This window comes from Parathielavia appendiculata (assembly GCF_033297405.1).
Source record: "Parathielavia appendiculata strain CBS 731.68 unplaced genomic scaffold N657scaffold_2, whole genome shotgun sequence".
Taxonomy (NCBI): Eukaryota; Fungi; Ascomycota; class Sordariomycetes; order Sordariales; family Chaetomiaceae; genus Parathielavia; species Parathielavia appendiculata.
This window is the reverse complement of record NW_026944221.1, coordinates 81,438-103,544: the sequence shown is the minus strand read 5'-3', so window position 1 is coordinate 103,544 and position 22,107 is coordinate 81,438. Positions and strand designations below refer to the sequence as shown.

The 22,107-nt window shown below is 54.9% G+C and overlaps 4 protein-coding genes across 4 annotated transcripts; 2 read left to right on the top strand and 2 right to left on the bottom strand.

Moving 5' to 3' along the window:
• Positions 1 to 421: 421 nt before the first annotated feature.
• N657DRAFT_630674 (uncharacterized protein) lies at positions 422 to 4,921 on the top strand (the record flags this gene model as incomplete). Its single annotated transcript, XM_062790994.1, has 7 exons — positions 422 to 488; positions 552 to 1,006; positions 1,079 to 1,104; positions 1,184 to 1,282; positions 1,336 to 2,680; positions 2,753 to 2,872; positions 3,428 to 4,921. The coding sequence occupies 7 exons, from the start codon at positions 422 to 424 to the stop codon at positions 4,919 to 4,921; spliced, it is 3,606 nt and encodes a 1,201-aa protein (XP_062650461.1).
• A 1,122-nt stretch (positions 4,922 to 6,043) lies between these two features.
• On the bottom strand, positions 6,044 to 9,513 carry N657DRAFT_630673 (FTHFS-domain-containing protein; the record flags this gene model as incomplete). Its single annotated transcript, XM_062790993.1, has 5 exons — positions 6,044 to 8,680; positions 8,740 to 8,777; positions 8,861 to 8,881; positions 8,940 to 9,065; positions 9,321 to 9,513. The coding sequence occupies 5 exons, from the start codon at positions 9,511 to 9,513 to the stop codon at positions 6,044 to 6,046; spliced, it is 3,015 nt and encodes a 1,004-aa protein (XP_062650460.1).
• Positions 9,514 to 10,444: 931 nt separating this feature from the next.
• N657DRAFT_565592 (WD40 repeat-like protein) lies at positions 10,445 to 11,549 on the top strand (the record flags this gene model as incomplete). Its single annotated transcript, XM_062788368.1, has 2 exons — positions 10,445 to 11,092; positions 11,169 to 11,549. 2 exons carry the CDS (start codon positions 10,445 to 10,447, stop codon positions 11,547 to 11,549), a joined length of 1,029 nt encoding a protein of 342 aa, XP_062650459.1.
• A 383-nt stretch (positions 11,550 to 11,932) lies between these two features.
• N657DRAFT_640549 (uncharacterized protein) lies at positions 11,933 to 16,333 on the bottom strand. Its single transcript, XM_062791986.1, has 4 exons — positions 15,742 to 16,333; positions 15,506 to 15,673; positions 12,467 to 15,442; positions 11,933 to 12,398 (listed from the first exon to the last, which is right to left on the bottom strand). Exons 1-4 carry the CDS (start codon positions 15,835 to 15,837, stop codon positions 12,255 to 12,257), a joined length of 3,384 nt encoding a protein of 1,127 aa, XP_062650458.1. The 5' UTR covers positions 15,838 to 16,333; the 3' UTR covers positions 11,933 to 12,254.
• Between the last annotated feature and the right edge of the window lie 5,774 nt (positions 16,334 to 22,107).

Here is a 22,107-nt window from a genome sequence, read left to right as displayed (position 1 = left end):
CGCACACCTGCTGCGCTGGAGTGCCGCCAGAAATGCTTCGGGAACCCACTGTCAAATGCTCGGTCCCTTCGGGTCCGGCACTGTGACCCTCTTTCTGCCGCGCCCACTGTTCCCTTCTAGTTACGCCTGGGAGGGTTGTCTTCTGGCATGTCGACTGTCCTCCGGCCGTTGTCACGCTTCTCCTCGTACTAGGTATCTTCCCCTCTTCGCCCTACCCGTGCTGCTGCAGCCGCTCGTATACTACGTGTACTGCCGGCTCCGACCCAGACTTGGTCACGCCGGGTTAGGTTGTTTCCCTCTCGGGCCCTCGGCTGCTACCTCGACAGTTCGTTTCAACGTTTCAGCAGTCCAACCGGGCTGTGTAGTTCCTAACTTGGGACAGTTGACTCCAATTCGAGAGACTGCTGTTCGCCCACCCATCATGGCTAGCCTCAGCTTTATAATGGATGCCAACGACGACCACCCCACCGACACCCGATCCACCTCAAGTAATAAAAGGAACCAGGGCTTGAACAACGTGGGCCATGGCCCCCCTTCTAACCCACAGGCAGATACAAGGCATGTCACTACCCCTGGCTTGGCCACCACCGATAGCACCGAGCAAGATATCAACCAGGCCGCACCTGCTGGCCAGACTCGACAGCGCGGTACCCCGTCACAGGGTCCTAAGTCCGCCTCCGCAACATCACTGCCAGGAAAGGCGGACAAGGGAGCCGCTCTCGTTGCCGTCGTCTCATCCACCTCCTCTTCTTCGCCATCCTTGTCTGCGTCCACGGCCCGGCGATCGACACGCCGCCGGAGCACGACAACCGAAGACTCAATGGACCGGTCACGATATGGCCAGGGCCCCTCGTCGTTTTCAATGGGCCGGCGTCTTCAGAGGCCCATGCCTATGCCTCCCGCCCCAGCCCAATTCACTCCAAAGATCACGCCCAAGACGGGGCGGGTCAGTAAAGCCAAAAAGGGCTTGCCGGTTCATGTGTGCGAGATTTGCAACCCACCCAAGGTATGGACAACCCTTCGCTCTTCTCTCATGATTTCTTCGCCGTGTGAGTGCGTACGGACTAATACGTTCAAGACCTTCACTCGGGCTGAGCATCTAAGGTGAGCTCATTGACCTGCACCCCCACCCATGCCCTTTATTTCCGCCGCCGATGGTGCTCTGATACTTGTATTTCTTTAGACGTCACCAGCTAGGCCACGGAGAGCCGCGATTCCAGTGCTCCGGCTGTGACAAGTCGTTCCATCGAGCCGACCTTCTCGCGCGGCACCAGCAAAAGCAGTACGTGAGCGCATACCCCAGGAGCTTGCCATTGTGTACTGATGACCAAGCAGTGAGGACGATGGTGACCATGGCATTGGCATTCCAAAGCTGCAACCAGCACGTCGGAGCCCTCATCCACCCCCAGCAGCACCGTCTTCCCAAGCCCAGAACTCGCCCCGAGCACACGGCCTCACGTCAACTCCGTCTCCCTCCGTGACCGCCATCCCGCCCTCACCCAGTGCAGCCGTGGGGAGTCAGTCCGATCTCTCGCATATTGGAGACTCGGCACCAGGAGACAATGCCGCCTACAGAGCGGCTCCCTGCCCCCCGTCACAGGACTTCCACAACACGTACACTCCAACCCTATCCATCGTTGATCCGGCGCGGTCGTCATCGCTTGCGGTTCCATACCTCGGCGCTCTGGAATATCAACCCCGGAACGGGCCACCGACCATTTACGTGGTAACCCAGGGTCTCGAATCGCCGAGTGTCCAATCTGTCGAAGTGCCAGAACTCCATGATGGCTCCGCATGGCCATCTTCGGCTTCTGACAGTACCTACTCGACGCCGGTATCAGACGTCTCTAGGAATCCGCGACTGTCGTCCTATCCTAGCACGGCAAGTCGCGGGCTGCTGCATTCTGCACAGACTATTGAGGGCATCCCCGCTGCTCCGCCTCCATTGTTCCTGAACTCGTACTCGAACGACCCATCAGAACACACTTATGGCAGTACGCTCGGCGTACCATCCATGGGGTATTCCACCACCGGCGCTTGCCACCGTCGTGCCTCCTTGACCGCCTCCACAGACGGCACTCCCGGCTCCTACCAGCATCGCCACATCAACTCACTGTCCTCTGCGCATCGCCGATCCCCGCCCCTAAACACATCTTCACCTGGGAATGAAACGTTGCTTGCGTCTTCTCCCGGTTTCTCCAACCGCCTGGACTCCGTGGCCAGCATTAACCGCCGGAAGGGGTTCATGATGGAGGCACACCAGGACTTACTAAGCTCGCACGCGGCGATGGGCCCTCTGGCTATCTTGGACGGCCTGGCTGTGGCGTACGGTGCTGGCAGCAGCGCGGCAAGCCCTGGTGCTGATAACGCCAGTCATAGCAGCGGCATCATCGCCGAACTCGACTTGGCATTGGAGGGTCGCTGTGCCATGCCGACGTCCTTGTCAATGACCATCCCATTGCCGGGGCCAGTCCTTGCCGCCATTCCCCGCTACCTCGACATCTACTGGTCCGAAGTCGACCTTGTTATGCCTCTGATTCACCGTCCATCTTTCGAAGCGGCCCCAGAGGATATACTGAGATGTGCTATGGCGGCTGTAGCTACGCAACATCTTGACAATCGGGAGGATCGCACTCGGGGCAATCAACTGCATGAGTTTGCATGGCAGGAGGTGAAACGTGTAAGTGGTGCATGCCTCACACCGCGGCCTTTCCTCACACGCTGAGAAACAAGGTTCATGACAACAAAATAGGTAACCCAATGGAGCCTCCAGACCATGCAAGCCATCCTCCTCTGCGAATACTTTGCCCGTTTCCGCGGCCGCAAGGCCGTCACACGACCTTCGAGGCCGTTCGAGTCTCTATTTTCGAGGGTGAGTGCTCTGCGGTCCTTCACTGTGCCGCCGTCGTCCTCTATTTTGCCCAAGCACAACGGCCACTGGTTTGTCGACACCACTGCCTGGTCCCCTGCTTCTTCCCCTGCGTCTTCTACTTCTTCCTCTCTCTGTGACACCGTCCCACCTACCACCACCACCGCCATGTCTCCTATTGTCCTACGCCATCTGAGCCCGCTCCGGGCTACTCCCTGGGGCGGCTTCCTTTCTCCCCAGCTTCGTTCTTCGCCGGGTGCTTCATCCTTCGGAAACACTCTCATTTCCTCGTCAAACTCGTCCAAGGCGTTCCATTTGCCCCGCTCGTGGGTGAATAATTGTAATCCTAATCACCCGTCTTCTTCGCCTTCTGTTTCTTCTTCTTCTTCATCTTCTACCAAATATCATTCCCGAGCACAGCCGTCATGGTCGTCTCTTTTCGCTCCAGATTGTTACAGCCCACCGGCATCAACACCGGTAGCTTCCTTTTCTGTTGCGGCTCCTCCTCCCTCTCGGGCCCCTGGACAGGCATACTCACAGCGTGTTTCGAACCCACAGATCCTGTATCACAACCCGGCGTATCTGGATCACACGATGCTCGCCACAGACCAGCACCATCTATCCGTCCAACAGCGATGGCACAGCTGGATAGTGGCCGAATCGCGCCGTCGTCTCCTTGCGGCCTGCGTCTTCTGCGACGAACACGCCGGCATCTATCACCAGCAGCGGCGTGCACAGGATAGCCATCCCTCGGCGGCCCTTCAGCCGCTTCCCCTCCTTGGCGGCAGCACAAAACTGTGGGAAGCGTTGTCGGCAGAGGAATGGACCGACGCGCTGGCCGCTGATCCGGCCGTGCTCCAACCCGAATACGTGCCCCCTCTCGAGCACCTGACATTCGAGGACATCGTCCGACGACCCCAAATGGACCGCATGATCATCGCCGCCGCCTTTGCACAGCGGCTGCCGCGCCGTCACCGGCCGGGACCAGCATCATCGCTCTCGGCAAACAGCTCCCCGACCCCCGAACTGGACCCGCAGATGCACCACCCCGGCAGCCCGTCCATTCACCTCCTCAACAACAACCAACCCACCTCGTTCCTCCGTCACCAACCCGAGTCCTCCCCACAGCCCGACAAGATTCCCTCTTGCCCTTCCTCCGACGCCGAGGAGCGCATCAGCACCATCTTCGGCCCCTGTCCCGTCGCCAACACGTATCTTGCTCTGCACCACACCCCGCTGCGCGATCTCCTCGCCGTCGGCGGCGACTCGTGGGTCTTTTCTCAAAAGGTCCTCCCCGCGACTTCGTTTCACGAACACCAGAAACGGCTCAAAGTCTGGGTCACTTCCACTTCTACTTCTACCTCCTCCACCACCAACGAAAACAGTGGTACCGGTAGCGGCGGCCCCAGTGTCGTGCGCGCCACCGTCTACGCCGCCCGCGCAATTCTGGGGTTTCTCGCTCGCCAGCCTCCTCCGCCTTCTGTTACTACTACTGCTACACCTCACGCGCGACATCCACAGCTCCAAGGGGAAAAGGTTTCCAGTAGTAGTAGTGGTGGTGAGTGCTCCATGGGGAAGCGGAACACGGCTGCCGCGCCCTGGTCTATGGACATGTCCGATTACTGGGCCATGTATGTCTGCGCGCTGATTTGCTGGGCGTTTTGTCACCAACACCAGACACATAATCCGGCGCACCGGTCGTCATCCTGCCGGTCTGGTGCTGTTGGCGGTGGTGCCACCGGGAGGGGGGGGATTAGTCCTGTGCCGGCTGCTGCCGCTTCTGCGTCGCGGCCTCAAACCCAGAGTGGCGCATCCGCCTCCGCGGCTGACGATGAGGAGGCGGTTATTGCATGGCTAGGGATGGTGGCGGCCCAGGGCGTGAGGCCGGAGGATGTGGTGGGACTGCGCGGGCGGCGCGAGGCGGCCGGTGTCGTGGGGTTGGTGAGGCGGAGGTTGGAGGCGGATTGCCTGGGCGGGAGGAGCCGGCTGTATGTTGATGCTGTCGGCGTGTTGAGGAAGATTGAGGAGGGGGTCGGATGGAAGTGGTTTTGAGCTCGGTGCTCGTCCACACAACCAACATACTGACCCACGCGTCTGGTCCCAAACCTCGGCTCGGCTCTTCCATCGGCCATTCTCCTCCAGCGCCTCTACCTCTTTTGCCTCCCTTTCTTTCCGCCCTCGCTATGAGCGCTCCAAGATCGCCTTCCCTCGCCACAGAGAAGAGAAACGAACGACACCAACACTCGTCCACACACCCACACACAGCGGGAAACAACCCCACGGCCACACTCATTTCTCTCTCTGCTTGAGCACTTCCCTAAGCGCGCACCCTTTCCTTACACAGTCATGGACATATCTATGGCCTAATGGGCAGCCGTCCATACATGATACATCCAGAATAACTGATCCTGCGTCTCATTCTTCACCTTTTCGAATCACTATGATTGGGAGGGACACTGTCACGATACATCGGCGCTGGGATAAAAAAAATGGCGGGGTTTGGTTGGGCGGTCGGTTGAGTCCATTCTCTTATCATCAACATGGAAGAGAGCGCAGTAGGAGTCTGTCTCTACCCGTTGTCAGTCATGAGCATGTGGAAACGACTTGACCCTCGTTTCTGATATACTTCTCATTTTTTTCTCCTTGATTATCCTGCTTCTCTTCCTCGCGAACAACAGTTGACCATTCTCACTGTAATTCTATGTATACGCTGCTTTTGCTCGAGCGTTTTTGTGCCTTTGGATCCTGTATTTATGTATAGTATAGCTCAACACACTGGGGACGGAAAGGGACGTGACAAAATAATCTAATGATAAGTGAGGATAATGACACATGTCTGAGGGGGGGATGGAGCCGGAGAAGATAGAAGGAATATACGGGATTTTGATACTTGAACCGGTTCTACTTTTGACAGGCTGGCATGGGCATACGAATACGACATGATGAAATGGCTTCTACTCTAATAAGGATATGCTGAATCTATCAAGGATCTCGCTGTCCCCCGATTTTACCTGCCCTGCCATACAATACCTACCCCAAAGCGCCATGTGTTAAAACACGCACCCACACATCTGAGTTGATCAAAAATGCTGCCCCAAGCTGCCTCACCCGGTGACACAAGAAACGTCAGTAAAAGCAACATAAAGAATGGGTATATGCACCGTCTACTTGCTCTCAAAACAAGCCGTCAATCTCGCCCGTCTCAGTATCGACATCGACGTTCAGATAGCCCGGGGCGGTAGGCAGACCGGGAATGGTCTGGATGTCGGCAGCCAGCGCGTAGAGGTAACCTGCCCCAGCAGCCATACGCACATCCCGGATGGGCACCGTGAAGCCCGTGGGCGCGCCCTTGAGCTCTGGGTCGTGGCTAAGAGAGTACTGCGTCTTGGCGATGCAGATGGGCAGATTTCCGAAGCCCTGACGCGTGTACGTGTCGACCTTCTTCTGCGCAAGCTCACTGAACTCGACAGCGGCGGCGCCGTACATGTCGCACGCAATCTTCTCGATGCGCTCCTGGACGGTGCCTTCGAGGCCATAGAGCAGCTTGAAATCCTTGGGCTTCTCGGCGGCGGCGATGACGGCCTTGGCAAGGTCGACGGCGCCCTTGCCACCTTCGGCCCAGTGGTTGGCAAGGACTGCGTCCTCAGCGCCAGCCTTAATGGCTTCTTCGCGGACTACGTCGATCTCGGCCTGCGTGTCGGTCGCGAACTTGTTGATGGCCACCAAGACGGGCACGCCATACGACTTGGCGTTGGCAACGTGCTTGGCCAGGTTGACGCAGCCCTTGCGTAGAATGTCGACGTTCTCCTCCCGGTATACGGCGTGAAGAGGAGCGCCGGGCGAGATGGGCGGGCCGCCTCCGTGAACCTTGAGCGCGCGGATGGTGGCAACGACGACAACTACATCCGGAACGAGTCCCGAGGTGCGGCACTTGATATTGAAGAAGCGCTCACCGCCCATGGTGAAGTCAAAGCCGGCCTCGGTCACGACAAAGCCAGCCTTGGAGGTGTGGTCCTCGTCCGGCTCAGTGCCGGCGAGCTTCAGCGCCATCTTGTCCGCCAAGATGGAGCTGTTGCCGATGCTGATGTTGGCGAAGGGACCCGCATGCACGAACACGGGAGTCCCCTCCAAGCTCTGCATCAGATTCGGCTTGATGGCGTCTCTCATCAGAGCGGTGAGCGCACCGCCGGCACCGATGTCATCGCAGGTAACAGGCTCGCCGCTCCTCGAACTGGCGACAACCATCCTACCAAGGCGCTCCCGGAGATCGCCCAAGCTCGTGCTCAAGGCCAGAATGGCCATGCATTCACTGGCCACAGAGATATCGAAGCCAGTCTCGCGGCTGTGGCCTTTCTCGGTCGGCGCGTTGCCAATGACGATGCCGCGCAGGTGCCTGTCGTTGACATCGAGAACGCGCCGCCAAGTGATGGTGTCCGGGTCGATGTCAAGGCGAGCAAAGCGACGGATCTCGTCTTCGGTTAGCGAGTCAGGATCCGTCTTGTCGATGCCCAGCTTCTTCAAGCGACGCAGCATGACGGGGGCAAACGTTCTCTTGCCATTCTTGACAGGGATGAGGCGCCTGTACAGGGCGGCATCCTTCTGGGTGCTCTCGTGGAACATGCGCGTGTCGATAGCGGCGGCGAGGAGATTGTTTGCGGCCGTGATTGCGTGGATGTCGCCAGTCAGATGCATGTTGAACTCGTCCATGGGAATGACCTGGCTGTAGCCGCCGCCAGCGGCACCTCCTTTGATGCCAAAGGTCGGGCCCTGGCTGGGCTGCCGCACGTTGGCGAATGTGACACGGCCAACATGGGCGCCGAGCGCCTGGGCAAGACCCATTGTCGTCGTGGACTTGCCCTCACCAAGAGGGGTAGGGGTGATTCCTGTGACGACGACATAACGGCCATCGCGACGATGGCCGAGGCGCTTCAGGAGACTGAGATCAACCTTGGCCTTGTAGGAGCCATATGGCTCCAATTCCGAAGGCGAGATGCCAATTTCCTTGGCTATCTGGGTGATAGGCTTGGGCGCCTGTGCCCGGGAAATGGCAATGTCAGACGGAACAGGATCCAGGAGTTTGAGGTGCAGGGGCACAATATGTCTCTGCTTCTCCGCTTCAAAGGACTGAGTCGCAGCATCCACAACGTTGTGAAGGAGCATGGCCACGGTCATGGGACCCACACCGCCCGGGACCGGTGTGATTTGGGAAGCAACCTGGGAGGCCGACTCGAAGTCGACGTCGCCAACCAGACGCTGGCCGGACTTCTTGGTAGCATCGGGAATGTAATTGGTGCCCACGTCAATGACAACAACCCCTGGCTTGAGCTGCTCTCCCCTGACAAATCCCGGTTTCCCGATGGCGACGACCAGCACATCAGCATCCTTGAGGTAGCTGTCCAGGTCCTTGGTCTTGGAGTGGCAAACGGTGACGGTGGCATCGGCGTTCTTCAGGAGGTAGCTGACAGGGCTGCCAACAATGTCGCTCCTCCCAAGCACAACGGCAGTCTTGCCGGCCAGCTCCACCCCGGCCTCATCGAGAAGCACCATGACGCCCTTCGGGGTGCAAGGGACGAAGAAGGGGCGCCCGCCGCGCTTGGCCAGCTCGCCGATGTTGTAGGTGCCGAAGCCGTCGACATCTTTCTCGCTGGCCACAGCCGACGTGACGTTGTACTCGGAGACATGCTTTGGAAGCGGCAGCTGCACCAGGATACCGTGCACAGCCGGGTCATTGTTAAGAGCGACCACGCGGGCAACCAGCTCGGCCTCGGTAGCAGTTTCGTCGAACTTGATGAGCTCGCAGGCAATGCCACACTGGAGAATGCCCGGTCAGACAGTGAACCTGAGGTTATAAGTTGCGAAGGGCAGCTTACCTCCTCGGCGGCCTTCAACTTCATGCGAACATAGGTAGCTGCGGGGCATCCAGCGTCAGCGTGTCTTGTCCCGCGTCCTAGAGCAAGTGCCGTGGTGGGGTAAATGAGGGTGTGAGCATACAGGAGTCGGAGCGATCACCCACTGCAACGGTTGGAGGTTAGCTTAGCCACGACTATATTTGAGGGAGCACTTAGCGCACCTTGGATGATCTTAAGGCAGGGCTGGAAGCGCGGATTGATGCCCTTCTTCCCTGCGATCTCGGCTTGCAGCCGCTCGCGCACCTTCCGGGCGATTGCCGTTCCGTCAATCCTTGTCGCGACCATGGCTGCCGCCGAGTTGGAGAAGGCCCTTAGAGCGGTTGGTGGCACAAGAGGGTGAGGACGCACAAGAGGGCGGGAGTTGTGACTCGTCCTCCCGTGGCAGTTGCTGCGCCAGGGAAGGTTTGGGCCGATCGAGTCTGATGATGGAGCCCCACGAGTTGTGGGACGGCGCGGGGCAGCGGGGCCTGCGGCAGCCGAGGAGAGCCGTCGAATGTCGGCTCGGGCTGCTGCCGTGCTGATGTTGACTTCCCCTGACTCACATGCTGCGGCCACACCACAACCAGTTGGTGCCCTGCTGTTTACCGGCCGCCGGATCGAGAGGTCACTATGACTCGACAAGCCAGAAAAATGGCTCGGTCGGAATGGGCATGCTGGCGAACCATGTGTGAGCGCCCTGGCCGTCGGTGCAAGCTGCAGCGTCGAAACCCTCTTGATGAGGCGAGAAAGGGCCATGGCTCCTGCTGACTCCGCCGGCCCTGCTGCAAAAGTGTCCAACGCCGTCGGGTTGGGCGACTCGCTCCTCCACCGGTCACCCGTATATGGCGGAACTGATCCCTTAACGCGAACACAGGGTCGAACATCAATCTACAAAGGAACCCGGCCGAAAAAAGGGTCCTGGGGTGGAGATATTCGGCTGAGTCACGGCTTTCTTCAACACGCCTGCTCCATCAACCGGGGTTGGGCTTCATCGGATGATGGAAGCTACACCACGGCCGACCAGTTGAGGACGGGACAAACGCACAGTAATAACGTAGCAAAACAATTCATTCTGACGGGACCTGGTGCGACAGCTGCCACTGTGTCTTTTGGTCAGGGGGAAGCGTGTTTTGGGAAACCGATGGCTCAAGCTCCGTGAGCCGGGACCAGAAAAATCGCCAAACCGGCGCTGTTCTGCCGCGCCGGGAAGGGAAAGGCGTCTGTCTACGTTGCAGGTGTGTTGCAGCTTCTCCCGGCCAGCCTGTTCATACAACCATCAGTATGTGCCTTGGAGGATGCTGGAGTCACTGTCTCTACCGAGAGGGAAACCGATTCGATGACTCGATTTGGGGGTGGGAAGGGGCGCGATCCGCTTCACCTACAGTTGGTTCGCAAACGTCTCAAAACAGAAGGCGGTCAAAGAACGGGTGGGGTCGGAATCGTCCCCGCGATGGCCTGTGGTGGACTATCGGCGCCACGCACAATCTGCGGAAAAATCACTGGCCTCCCAAATCATTCCGGCGAAGAAAGCAGCATCAACTCCCTGAAAGTAAACGCCCCCCAATAATAGCTCAAGACGACCTGGAGTTGAACTATCAATCCTGCATCTCCCTTCCATACGGCAATAAAGAAAGATTTCGACGACGGTACGCGACATCGATACTAGACAACCGCGCACACCGCCAAAATGAGGCCCATCCTGTTGGCGGGCCACGAACGTGCCCTGACCCAGATCAAGTACAGCCCCGACGGCGATCTGATCTTCTCTGTTTCCAAGGACCAAATCATCTGCGTCTGGTTTTCGCACAACGGCGAGCGGCTGGGGACGTACCGCGGCCACCAAGGTGCCATCTGGACCATTGACGTCGACCCCACCTCCACCATTCTCGCCTCGGGATCCGCCGACAACACAATCAAGCTCTGGGACATCAAGACGGGCAAGTGCCTGCAGACATGGGACTTCCCTACAGCCGTCAAGCGCGTCGAGTTCAGCGACGACGGCACCAAGCTGCTGGGCGTAACAGAGAAGCGCATGGGCCACCTGGGCACCATCGTTGTGCTGGACATCAAGCTCGACGTCGAGGCAGAGCAGTCTGACGAGAAGGCCATGACCATCGTGTGCGAGGAGAGCAAGGCCACAGTCGCCGGCTGGAGCTACCTTAGCAAGTACATCATCGCCGGCCACGAGGACGGGTCCGTCTCTCAGTACGACGCCAAAACCGGCGACCTGATTTACAACATCCCGATCCACGAGCTGAACCAGTCGATTACCGACCTCCAGTGGTCGCAGGACAGATCATACTTCATCACCGCGTCAAAAGACAAAACTGCCAAGGTAAGCCTCATACTATCGCCCACGTTGGACAAACCCGAACGGTGTTACTAACAGCTCCTTCCCACCCCCCTTCCAGCTCATCTCATCCAGAGACCTCGAAGTCCTTAAGACCTACCCAGCCGACACGCCCCTCAACAGCGCGACCATAACCCGCAATAAGGATTTTGTCATCCTAGGCGGCGGCCAGGCCGCCATGGACGTGACTACGACCGCCGCGCGGCAGGGCAAGTTCGAGGCGCGCTTCTACCACAAGATCTTCGAGGACGAGATTGGGCGCGTGCGCGGCCACTTTGGTCCGCTCAACACGGTGGCCGCCGACCCGACGGGCAAAGGGTACGCCAGCGGCGGCGAGGACGGCTACGTGCGCGTGCACCATTTCGACAGGGGCTACTTCGACTTCATGTACGAGGTCGAGAGGGAGAGGCAGAACAGGCTAGCGGCGGTTGTTAGTGCTTAAAGGACAGTCCCGGAAGTGGGGGAACGCGGTGTGAGTGGTGATGGTGGTGGTGGTGGTGGCTCGGCATTTACAAATGGCGTTCAGGGAACAAAGATTTGAGGGCGGCGGCGGCGGATCAGGGCGGGATGGATGAAGAGTAAGTAATTCTCTCGTATCCTGGAAAACATGGAATTGTGGTTCTTCGCCCGGGTAGTCCAGTTTGCTCCTGTAGCTTGGTCCTGCGTGCTCCTCGCTAAATGCGAATAGCCTAACAGCAAAGGCCTGGCTTTCAACCTGTTCTACATCACATTTTTCACCATGGTTCCCTGTCTGTTCCCCAACGATATGAGAATGGAGAAACAGCTAACCTCATTTCATGAATCTTTAAATATCTGTCAGGAAACTCAAGATGCTCAGCGCTGCCTGATGCTATTCCCTTATCATTCTTGCAGGAGACTTGATGTATCTGCTGAAAACAACTCCAGGAGCATGGGTTTTTTGTCAGCTCTCCGTGACGAAACAAAGCAAAGCCACCTAAACGCCCTGCCTTCCTTCCTTCCTCCCTCTGTCACCAGATTGGAATGTTCACCAAATGAGGGAAAATTACAGCCGACCTTGACAGCCAAAGACCGTCGCCTACCCACAGCATGGCGATAGAAACCACATCGTCTCCGTTCCTCTATCCCCCAGAAATCCATTCCCCACAACCCTTTTTGTCGCTCACAGTTACTTTTTCTTGCCCTTGGCGGACTTTGCTTTTGAGGCAGCGGCAGCATTCGAGTTTGTCGACGCGACGCTGGACGCCCGCGAGGGCGACGTCGAGTTGGCCTTGCTGGCCGTAGCCGACTTTACATTGTCAAGCGCTTTGTTCTACCGAGAGACGAGCGTTAGGGCGTGGGTTGTTGGGGGTTGTGTCGGATCAAGAGAAGATGCTTTACCTTGACACCATTTGCCTTGGTCTTTTTCTTAGCAGGCGCGAGGCCAAGGATGCTATCCTCATCGTTTTCATCGTCGTCTGGCTCCCGCTTGAACTTGCCATTCACGCCGTTGGCCTTGGTCGTGTTGACATCCTCAAACTCCTTGACGACCGTCGTCAGGAGCGTGTTGCAACGACGGCCGAGCTCGGTAGGTGTCCGGCTCAAAAAGAACCAGTCGAACCGGAAAAGCGGGCTCTCCCGGATCTCGTCGCGGATCTTCTCGTAGATGCCCTCCGAATCCACGCCGTACTTGTCCAGAAGGACGAGCAGGAACCGATCCTCCTCCTCGGTGTACACCTTTTTGTTGGTGGTCGATACAGAGTAGCTGATCTTGAGTTGCTGCAGCGGCACACGGTACTGGCTCAACTTCTTACGCAGCATCTTGCGTTGGTGTTCGATCTTGCGCATGCGCTCCTCCCCATCCTCAATGATCTTGATGTATTTGTTGTAGTCAGCGATTTCGGTGTATCGCTGCCAAAAGACCTTGGCATACGCCCTGACTTCTTGCGGCGTCTTACTGTCAACCTCCATTGCGATGCCCTCGTAATCATGCCGGCCATACTTCCCGGACCCGTTAATGAACTGTTGGAAATCACGCCGGTTCCAGTCACCAAAGCCTTGCTGGGCGAGCCTCTGCTTCTCCTCTTGCTCCTCCTCGGTGAGGGGCGTGGCGTTGTCGATCTCTTGCTGGTCGAGCGCCCTCTCAGCGTCGCGCTCCGACAAGTTCTCGTCGTCGCCTTCTGGAAGAGGAACCTTGTACCCAATCTCTTTGCGGTAGTAAGCAGTTTCCCTGTCCTGCAGGTCACGGAGCCTGGGAGGGTAGAACTGGTAGTCGTGGACTGACACTTGCTTGGGGGCACGGGGTGCCTTGGGTTTCGCCTCGGCGGTCCGGCCTCCTGTGTGCAAGGCCTGCTTGTAGTACTTGTCGATCGAGTAAACCTGCTCCTTGCGCTCACGCTTGGCCGGGTTGATCCAGTTGATGCCGATATCCTTCTTGCGCGCGGCGAAGTCCTCTCCGTTCCACTCGTAGGCCGACTCCGAGGTGAACTTTTGCAGGTCGTCGAGGCCGAGCTTCTCATACCTGGCATTGAGCTCTTTGGTGCGGCTTTCGCCAGCCTGCAGAATTTCGTCGATGTCGTCGTCGTTCAGCTCATTGCCCTTCTCGGCCAGCGTTCCAAACGCGCCCTTTGTCTTGAAAACCTTCTCTGCGCCGTGCTGGATCATGGAGAGCAGCTCATCCTTGTTTGCCGCCGCTTTGGCAGCGGCTTGTGCACGCCCTTGCTGGATGACCAGCTGATCGAGGCGCAATTTCTGCGCCGCGCGCTCCAGGACCTTCTCTTCGATTGCATTGTCTGTGACAAAGCGGTAGACGACGACCTGCTTCGTCTGGCCAATACGGTGAGCCCGGTCCATGGCCTGCAGATCGGCTTGCGGATTCCAGTCGCTGTCGTAAAGTATGACAATGTCGGCAGTGGTCAAGTTGATGCCCAGGCCGCCGGCTCTTGTGGTCAGCAGAAAGATGAACTTCTCCGACCCCGGCTTGTTGTACTCGTCAATAGCGGCGATTCGGTCTTCATGTGCGGTGCTACCGTCAATGCGGCAGTACTTATATCCCCTAAAAACGCAGTAATCCTCGAGTATATCCAACAAACGGCTCATTTGTGAGAAGATGAGCACACGGCTGCCCTGATTCTGCATCCTCTTCAGCAACTTGTCAAGGACGATCATCTTGCCCGAATTGTACACGAGATGCTCGTCCGTCGTATAAGGAGGCCCCGGCTCGGCGCCCTCAAAGAGGTATGGGTGGTTGCAGCACTTCCGAAGCTGCATGACGATGTTAAGAAGCCGGGTCTTGGATTCGCGCTTTCCACCAGCTCCATTGACAGCATCAATATCCTTCTCGAGGATTTTCTGGTACCACTTGACCTGCATTTCCGACATGCCGATGTAGACGTTGACCTCCTTCTTGGGAAGCAGGCTCTTCTCGACATCACTCTTGACACGGCGGAGCAGGAAAGGCCGAAGTACACGGTGCAGCTGCTGAACAACCGTGTCTTGGTCCCGATCCTGGCCCGAAAACCACTGATCGAATGCTTCCGAGTCGCCGAAGACATCGGGAAGCAAGAAGTTGAGCAGCGCCCAGAGCTCGTGGAGATTGTTTTGGAGAGGTGTGCCGGTAATCAGGAGCCGGTTTCTTGAGGTGAACATGCGGATGACTTGAGCCAACGACGACTCTTCGTTTTTGATACGATGGGCCTCGTCGATGATGATATACTCCCAAGCGAACTTGCGAAGGTGAGCCTTTTCGCGAAGGATCATCTCGTAGCTGGTGATGCAGACGTCAAAGTTCTCGTCCACCAGTCGGTTGTTGATGAGCTGATTACGCTCCTCCTTGGCGCCCTGCAGAACGAGGACATTGACTTCTGGCGTCCACTTGGCAAACTCGCGCTTCCAATTGTCCAGAGTGGACTTGGGCACTGTGACAAGGTGAGGGCCCGTGATGCCCATGATGTGTCGAAGGTAGCCCAGGAACGCGATGGTCTGTAGAGTCTTGCCCAGGCCCATTTCGTCGGCGAGAATGCCCGATATGCCGTTCTCATGAAGTGAGATCAACCAGTTCAAGCCGGCAATCTGGTAATCCCTCATGGTCCCCTGGATGAAGGCAGGAGACTCGCGGAACACGGTCTCGGCGGAACCTCCATGCTTTTCGTCCTTGAGAAGCTCGGCATCTTCTTCGGCCTCGGTCCGACGACGCCTCTCACTAGTAGCGCCCCCCTGACGACCACCGCCCTTCCTTTGCTTGGCTTCTTCTTCGTTCTGGCGATCGATTTCGGCCATGATCTCGCGGATCTTGGGGTTCGGGTTCGTCTCGATGAAATGGCGAAACAAGTCTGTGAGACCCAGGAGGTATCGAAACCGACGAATCGTGTCATCCTCCTATGAGAACAATAAGGTCAGCGACGGTTCGCTCATCGGAGGGCGAGTGTCCTGCTGTCCTACCTTTGACTCGCCCAAGCGGTCGTGTTTTTTGCCAAAGATACTCCTACGTAACTGATTGGCTTCTGAGCGCCTCTTGCGGCCATCGACAACGGGTTCCCCAACCACGCTGCTGGCAGTCGTGTTGGGGTTTGTGTCAGAGTCGGTGTAGTCGGGCGTCTCGTCGACGTCCTGGGGGATTGAACGTCAGCTTGCCTGGTCTTAAAGAGACGGTAGCCGCGCAGGGTGAGATCTCTTACCATGTCGTCGGCTGTCTGAGAAGGACGAGTGGGTTCAGGCGCATCGGGCATTGACGCGTCGGTGTCGTTGCCGCTCTGCCGCGAACGGGGAGCCATGCTGGCTGCAGTGCCCTCGATCGAGGTTCAAGCTGTGTAAAGGGTACGCGACTTAGACGCGCCTCCGTCTAAGTGGTTTCGCGCTTCAAGTAGGATCCTCTTGATGATTCAATGAAGTTTGGGTGATGATGGCGGATGTCGTGGCTGCGATTCGCGACGGCGACGAGAAAGGGTCGGAGGAAACTGGTTCAAGATGGGTGGGCGCTTTGCATGGTATGAAATTCCATCGAGGTCGAGGAACCCAAAAGGGTCCAAATCGCGCTCTCGGCCAATCACAGTTGCCACTCGACCGAGGGGATTGAACGGCGGTCGACTTCAGAAATACAGAGTGCAAAGGCCAGAGAGGCGATGCCATCAGCACCAAACCATCCACAGAGGGTTTGGTAAGTGCATATATTCATGGATAAGTCAACTATATTTATTTGGAAGCCGCCGAGTTAGGAACAATCCTCGCCGAATCCGAAGGTACTTCATACTGAGAATGGGTAGTTTGGGTATATGTTTCTGTAATCTTAATATTGTATGTACCGTACCTATTGGAAAGCTAATAGCCACGAATTTTAACGCACCGTAGTAATTGGGCACTAAAAGATGGGCAACCTGTTGGATTTGGCAGGTGGTCAGGGAGGGCAGCTCAGAGGTGACTAATGGCTTGGCACCAGGATTCTCAGGATCAGGAAGAGGCGGGCAACTGTTGGGAAGAACATAGAGACCAGCATCATCATCAATTGAGTGGGTGCCCATCTTTTGGTGCCCAATTACTACGGTGCGGTAACCCCGTGGCTGTTGGCTTTCCAACACAACTACTCAATTGATGATCATCCTAGTGTCTGCGTTGTTCCAAACCGTTTCCGGCCTCTTCTTGATCCTGAGAATCCTAGTGCCAAGCCATTAATTACACCTGAACTGCTCTCTCTAACCACATGCCAAATTCAATAGAACCTTACCTAGTAGGGCATTTACAAGCTAATATATATATATATCGATCTTATACTGCAAGGGCAATCGCTCTGCTCAGTTAGGATAAGCGGTCCCTCTGCATTATTGTACATGTAAGGTGCTTACTTTCATACTATATCCGCACGTCTTAGTTGCCGTTTGGGCGCCCTTAGCAGTCCCTCCTATTTAATAGTCCGGATTTGCCTTTCCAGCTTAGTAAGATGAATCTATAGGCAGCTATCTGGCCGTGTTCGTCACTTAGCTATATATCTTGTAACGGCTCGGCTCGAAATAGGCCTCGGTGACCCTCGGCTAGCTTCCGTACAAGCACGGTCCACCAAGCCCCCTAGATGAAGCTATTCCCACTTGACCCACAGTGTCGAACCTTCTAGCAGCGTATATCTGTGAGGATAAATTGGCTCTCGAGCTACCAGAGTCTCACATCTCTTCTTTCCTACTCTAAGTTCAGTGTACTCATAGAGTCGTCATCAGCTAGTTGCAATATACTACTTGAGACCGTTACATATCTTGCTCTATGCGCTTATAGCTTCAGCATAGCATTAGAGCCTAGTGCGCCTCCTCCTCTTTTTATCCTTCTTAGCCCTCTCTGGGCTCCTAGTCCCTTCGCCTCCCTTAGGTCTTCTTCTGCTCTCTTACGCTCAAGATCTATTGAGAGCCTAAATTCAGCCAAACTCTTATAGTTTATAAGCTAGGTGATTTTCCTACTATACTAGAGTAGTTCTAAGCGCTCTCATTAGGTTATACTTATTTCTAAGCTGGGGTCTCCTGTGCTTGAGCTCTTGGTCTTAGCATCTAAGCACTAGGTGAGTTACCATCTCTAAGGCTCTCCTATAGCAGCGAAGCAGTATAAATTCAGCTGCACTAGCGGCCCAGCCTATTGTAAGCAATCAGTATAGAATTACATGAACGTTTCTAAGGCGTTGCGAAAGTTATTAGCCGGATATCATTTATCGTCGGGGTCCTAACTACGCTATGAAGCCTAGTATCAGAACTTGCTATAAATATATATAGCTCGCTAGGATCTTTTCGGCCTCTCATTCTTCCTTTCTAATAAATATCTTCGCTAGGTAGGTTTTCTGCAACCTAACCAGAGAGCGGGTTATTCGAGGATCGTCGTCGCCGATCAGCTTTAAACTTAGCTGTGATTTTTCTCTGTAGTTAGTAGTAAAGGATCTGGCAGGCCTTAGGGCATAGCAGTGTAGGACTAATAATAATAATAATATAAACCTAGCTAATCCTTACTAGGATTCCGGAATGTCAAATTCGTAGGCCTTTATAGCAGTCTTCTCTAGAATCTTATAGTATTGCTAGATAACTGGAAATAACAACTTGTCGCTTCGTCGGCTAGTCAGTTCTACATTTGACAATAACCACGTAGTTATCAACGTCGAAGTCTAGCTTATAGCAATATCAATTCGCTTATACCACTTATTTCTCCTAGGCCTTCGCGTTATCTGATAGGTATTTTCTATATAGCTATCTAGAGATAGCTATAGTGAGCTTTGCAGATAATACCAACCTGCTGGCCTTTAGCCGAGGGCCCCAGGCCAACTGCTGATAACTAGAAGAGGCCTGATGTCAGGAAGTGGAGCCCATTCCTCAGGAGTGCCAAGCTAGAAGTGGGACTCTGAATATAAGAGCATTACAGCATTCTAGCACCTTCTGCGGCTAGGTGGTCATTTCGTCAACAGGGAAAAATAAAAGGGCGGAGGAGTAAGGCCTTAAAGGAGGAGGAGGATAGAATTCAATGTGACCGTTTTCTCACTCCTATCCTGCGAACCTACATATATATAGCTTGTGTCACGGGTGGGACAAGCTGATAGTCCAATGGCAGTTGTATTTGGGCTAAGCTATAGTCTGGGCTCTATTCCGTCAGGTACGGGCAGGCTTGATTGTCAAGACGTACCTCAAGGAGCTACGAACAGAACTCGCGCAGCGGAGGTGCAGGATCTTCAACCCACAGAGGCCCGTGCTTCCCACACGCCGGGCCCCACCCATGGGTTCTGGCAGGCGCGGCGCAATTGCCGTGACAGCTTGTGCCTTGCTTTTACCCCTTCACTTCAGCTCTATATATCAAGGAGCTCCAAAGCGCTAATACTTAGAAGACCTGCCTGTAGTGGGCTGAGTCTAGAGAGAAGGTCTTTGCTAGGGAAAGAGCGAGCTAATCCACTTCAATAAAGGCCGAAGGCAATAGCCAAACCTAGTCAACTTGGCCTACCTATAGAGCTAAGGTTTCGACGCTATATAGCCTATACATTCTAGCTACTTCCTTGGAGTCTAGCTAGATTAGAAGCTAGATTGGAAGGCCTACTAGGAAGCTGTCGAACGAAAGCTGAAAACATAAGACTTCGCACTATCCAGAATAGCTGCCAAGACCTAGTGACAGAGTCCATAGGAGAGACCCTCTAAGGCTCTGAGAGAGAGAGAGAGTACTTAAACAAGTGGTTGCGCAGCAATTCAATGATCATTGCATTAGCAGATCTTTTGGTCTAGTTGGCACGGGAGTTTACTGCGCAGCCTCCGATACTGTCACGGGTGGGCGCAACTGACCACTGCGTAACACCCTCAAAAGAGGGACCGTGGTTCGAACTGTCCAGTCGAACCAGGAGTTGCGCACATGAACCTCGCACTGTCACGACCCGTGACAGATACCTAGGGCTCACCTCTCGCTAAGGCCCGGGAGGTCTATACTAAATTCATTCGCAGTGCTCTAGCTATAGAGCTTCAAGCTTCTACTGGCCTACTACTATCGGGGGTCAGCTATAGAGTAATCCAAAAGACCTCTGGAAGGCCTAGAATAGGAGTCTATAGATAGTAGCCGGGGCCTATAAGGCCACTCTAACCCAACACCTTGAGGCTGAGATGTAGATTCCTCTATTAGACTGTCACAAGTGAACTAATGAGAGCCAACAGCGGCGGCTTACTTGCAGAAGCCAGTGGGGAACGTAGGACGTCCCGAGCTAATCACTTAGGACCAATCGGAACGAGCCCTGGAGGTGCTCCAAAGAGCTCTCAGGAGCATGAGAGAGCACTAGTGCAAGGCCAATCAGAGGACGCTCTAAGAGGATTTCGAGAGCACCGTAGAGCATTTGCTCTAGGTGGCTCTAGAGAGCACGAGAGAGCAACTAAAAGTATCTTATGACGGGCACCACCCAAGGTCTGGTCAGCTCGCACATACAAGATCGATATTGTTACAACGAGAGCAAGAGCTAGATGACAGGAATGGGCGTGCAACCAGACCTTGAGTACTGGAGCAGAGGCCTATGCGTAAGCATGACCATAGACGTATGATCAGACCCCATGACGTATGCATAACCGCAAGCATATGACATAACCATGAGAACAGGAACGGGAAATCCCGTGACACTCCTCTTCTAAGCTACTGATCTCCTAGCCTGCTAGTTGAGGAGGCCTGCAATAGAATCTGCAATCGCTTCTAAGGACGCAATGAGCTAGAGGGCCAGCGCAACCTCTAGCAATAGAGGAAGCTATAGAGACTATTGCAGCCTGCAAAGTGTAACGAATTTCAAGCCCCAACTTCTAAAAGGATCTCCTAAAAATTATACTTGACAACGAGGTGAATTATGGTGAAGCTAAAGGGTTTACAACAAGCAATGTCCAAGGGTACTGACAATCTTGCACTTGAGTTGCTTATTGGAGAACTCCCAGAATCCTCCAGGACGAGTGACTATATACTGACAAATTCTTCGAGTGCTCGCAGTGCTCGCAGTGCTATGCCTTTGATCGCTCCGAGCCCTTGCATGCTGCAATGTGCTCGTCTGTCTTGGCGTTATAGCACTCTAGCTCCATCCTGACTGGTCTGCCTTGCTTCCTTAAGTGATTGGCTCGGGCGTTCCTTGCGCTCCGCATATGTAACGGTCCCAGGAGTATATTGCAACTAGCTGGTGACGACTCTACGAGTTTGTCTCGAATGGAGAGAGAAGAAGAAAAGAGTGAAAGACTATGCAAGATATCTGCCGTCTTATACCTCCACATCCTTGGCCTGTGCGCCGATATCGAACAAGATAGAAGTCCACCGAATCTCGAGTCTTGGCCGAGAGTTTGCCGAGGCCTTTATGGGCTCAGCCCGTTACACATATGGCCTTCTGGCATGCGGCCTGTTGTTAGTTAATTCGTGATACAGAGCTTAAGGCAAGGACTCTACAGAGGTTCTCAATAAGACCTGGAAGGCTATAGACCTTAAGGATTTCTTCTTTTAGGCTAAGGTCTCTCGAATACCTACCCCCTACTGCAAATGCGGCAAAGGCTAGGAAAGAGTGGAATACTTAGTTATATAGCGCCGCTAATCACTGAAGCTAAGGACCTAGCTAGCTATAGAAATATGCTCACAGAGAAATCTATATAGAGCTCTCGACGAGTAGGAAAACAAAGAAAAAGGTTTATAAGGCGAGTAATTAAATAGCTACTATATTCTAGGAGGCTCCTAGAGCATAAGCTAGCTGTACAGCTGGAACTAGGCTAATTCGATGGCCTAGTTAGCTATCTACGCCTTTCTTATCGCTATAGTAAGTAGATTCAGGACTTTAGACTAGTATAAGGTAGACAGAGATTTTTAGTCTAGCCTTATAGGCATAATTTTCCTTTATAATTAGTGGTAGAGGGTCCAGCGAGCCATAGAGCATAGCAGTATAATAATAATAATAATAATAATAATAATAATAATAATAATAATAATAATAATAATAATAATAATAATAATAATCCGACCGGGAGGCCACCCTTCACTTCGACGGTCAGGCAGCTCGACCGACGGCGATACGAGCGGGGGTCCCCCAGGGCTCTCCTCTATCCCCAGTCCTCTTCATTCTCTACATCGCCTCCTTGTACAAGCAGCTGAAAGAGGAACACCCCCATCTGGCGATAGCGGGGTTTGCGGACGATACCAACCTCTTGGTCTTTGGTCGGGAGCCGGAGGCTAACGTTCGACAGCTGGAGGCAGTGTGGGAGACGTGCCTGCAGTGGGCAGAAACCCGGGGAATGTCCTTTGGCCCGGAAAAGAGCGAGCTGATTCACTTCAACAGAGGGCGCAAACAGTGGACTGACCATTTGGAACTTGCTCAGCCGGGGGGAGGCACCAGCCCGGTGAGGCCGATGGCATCGGCCAGATTTCTAGGGGTCTGGCTGGACTGGAAACTCAACTGGAAGGCCCACCTGGGAGAGGTAGAGCGGAAGCTGAAAACACAGAGCTACGCTTTGTCAAGGATTACGGCAAAAACGTGGGGCCTAGGGCTGGCCAAAGCACGAGAGGTATACTCAAAGTGCATCCGGTCAGCGCTAGCGTACGGCGCA

Coding starts and splice junctions, on each gene's coding strand:
- N657DRAFT_640549 (XM_062791986.1), bottom strand. CDS start 15,837: ATGGCTCCCCGTTCGCGGCAGAGCGGCAACGACACCGACGCGTCAATG. Junction 15,443..15,505: donor ACCGCTTGGGCGAGTCAAAG/GTAGGACAGCAG, acceptor TTGTTCTCATAG/GAGGATGACACGATTCGTCG. Junction 12,399..12,466: donor CCAAGGCAAATGGTGTCAAG/GTAAAGCATCTT, acceptor GTCTCTCGGTAG/AACAAAGCGCTTGACAATGT.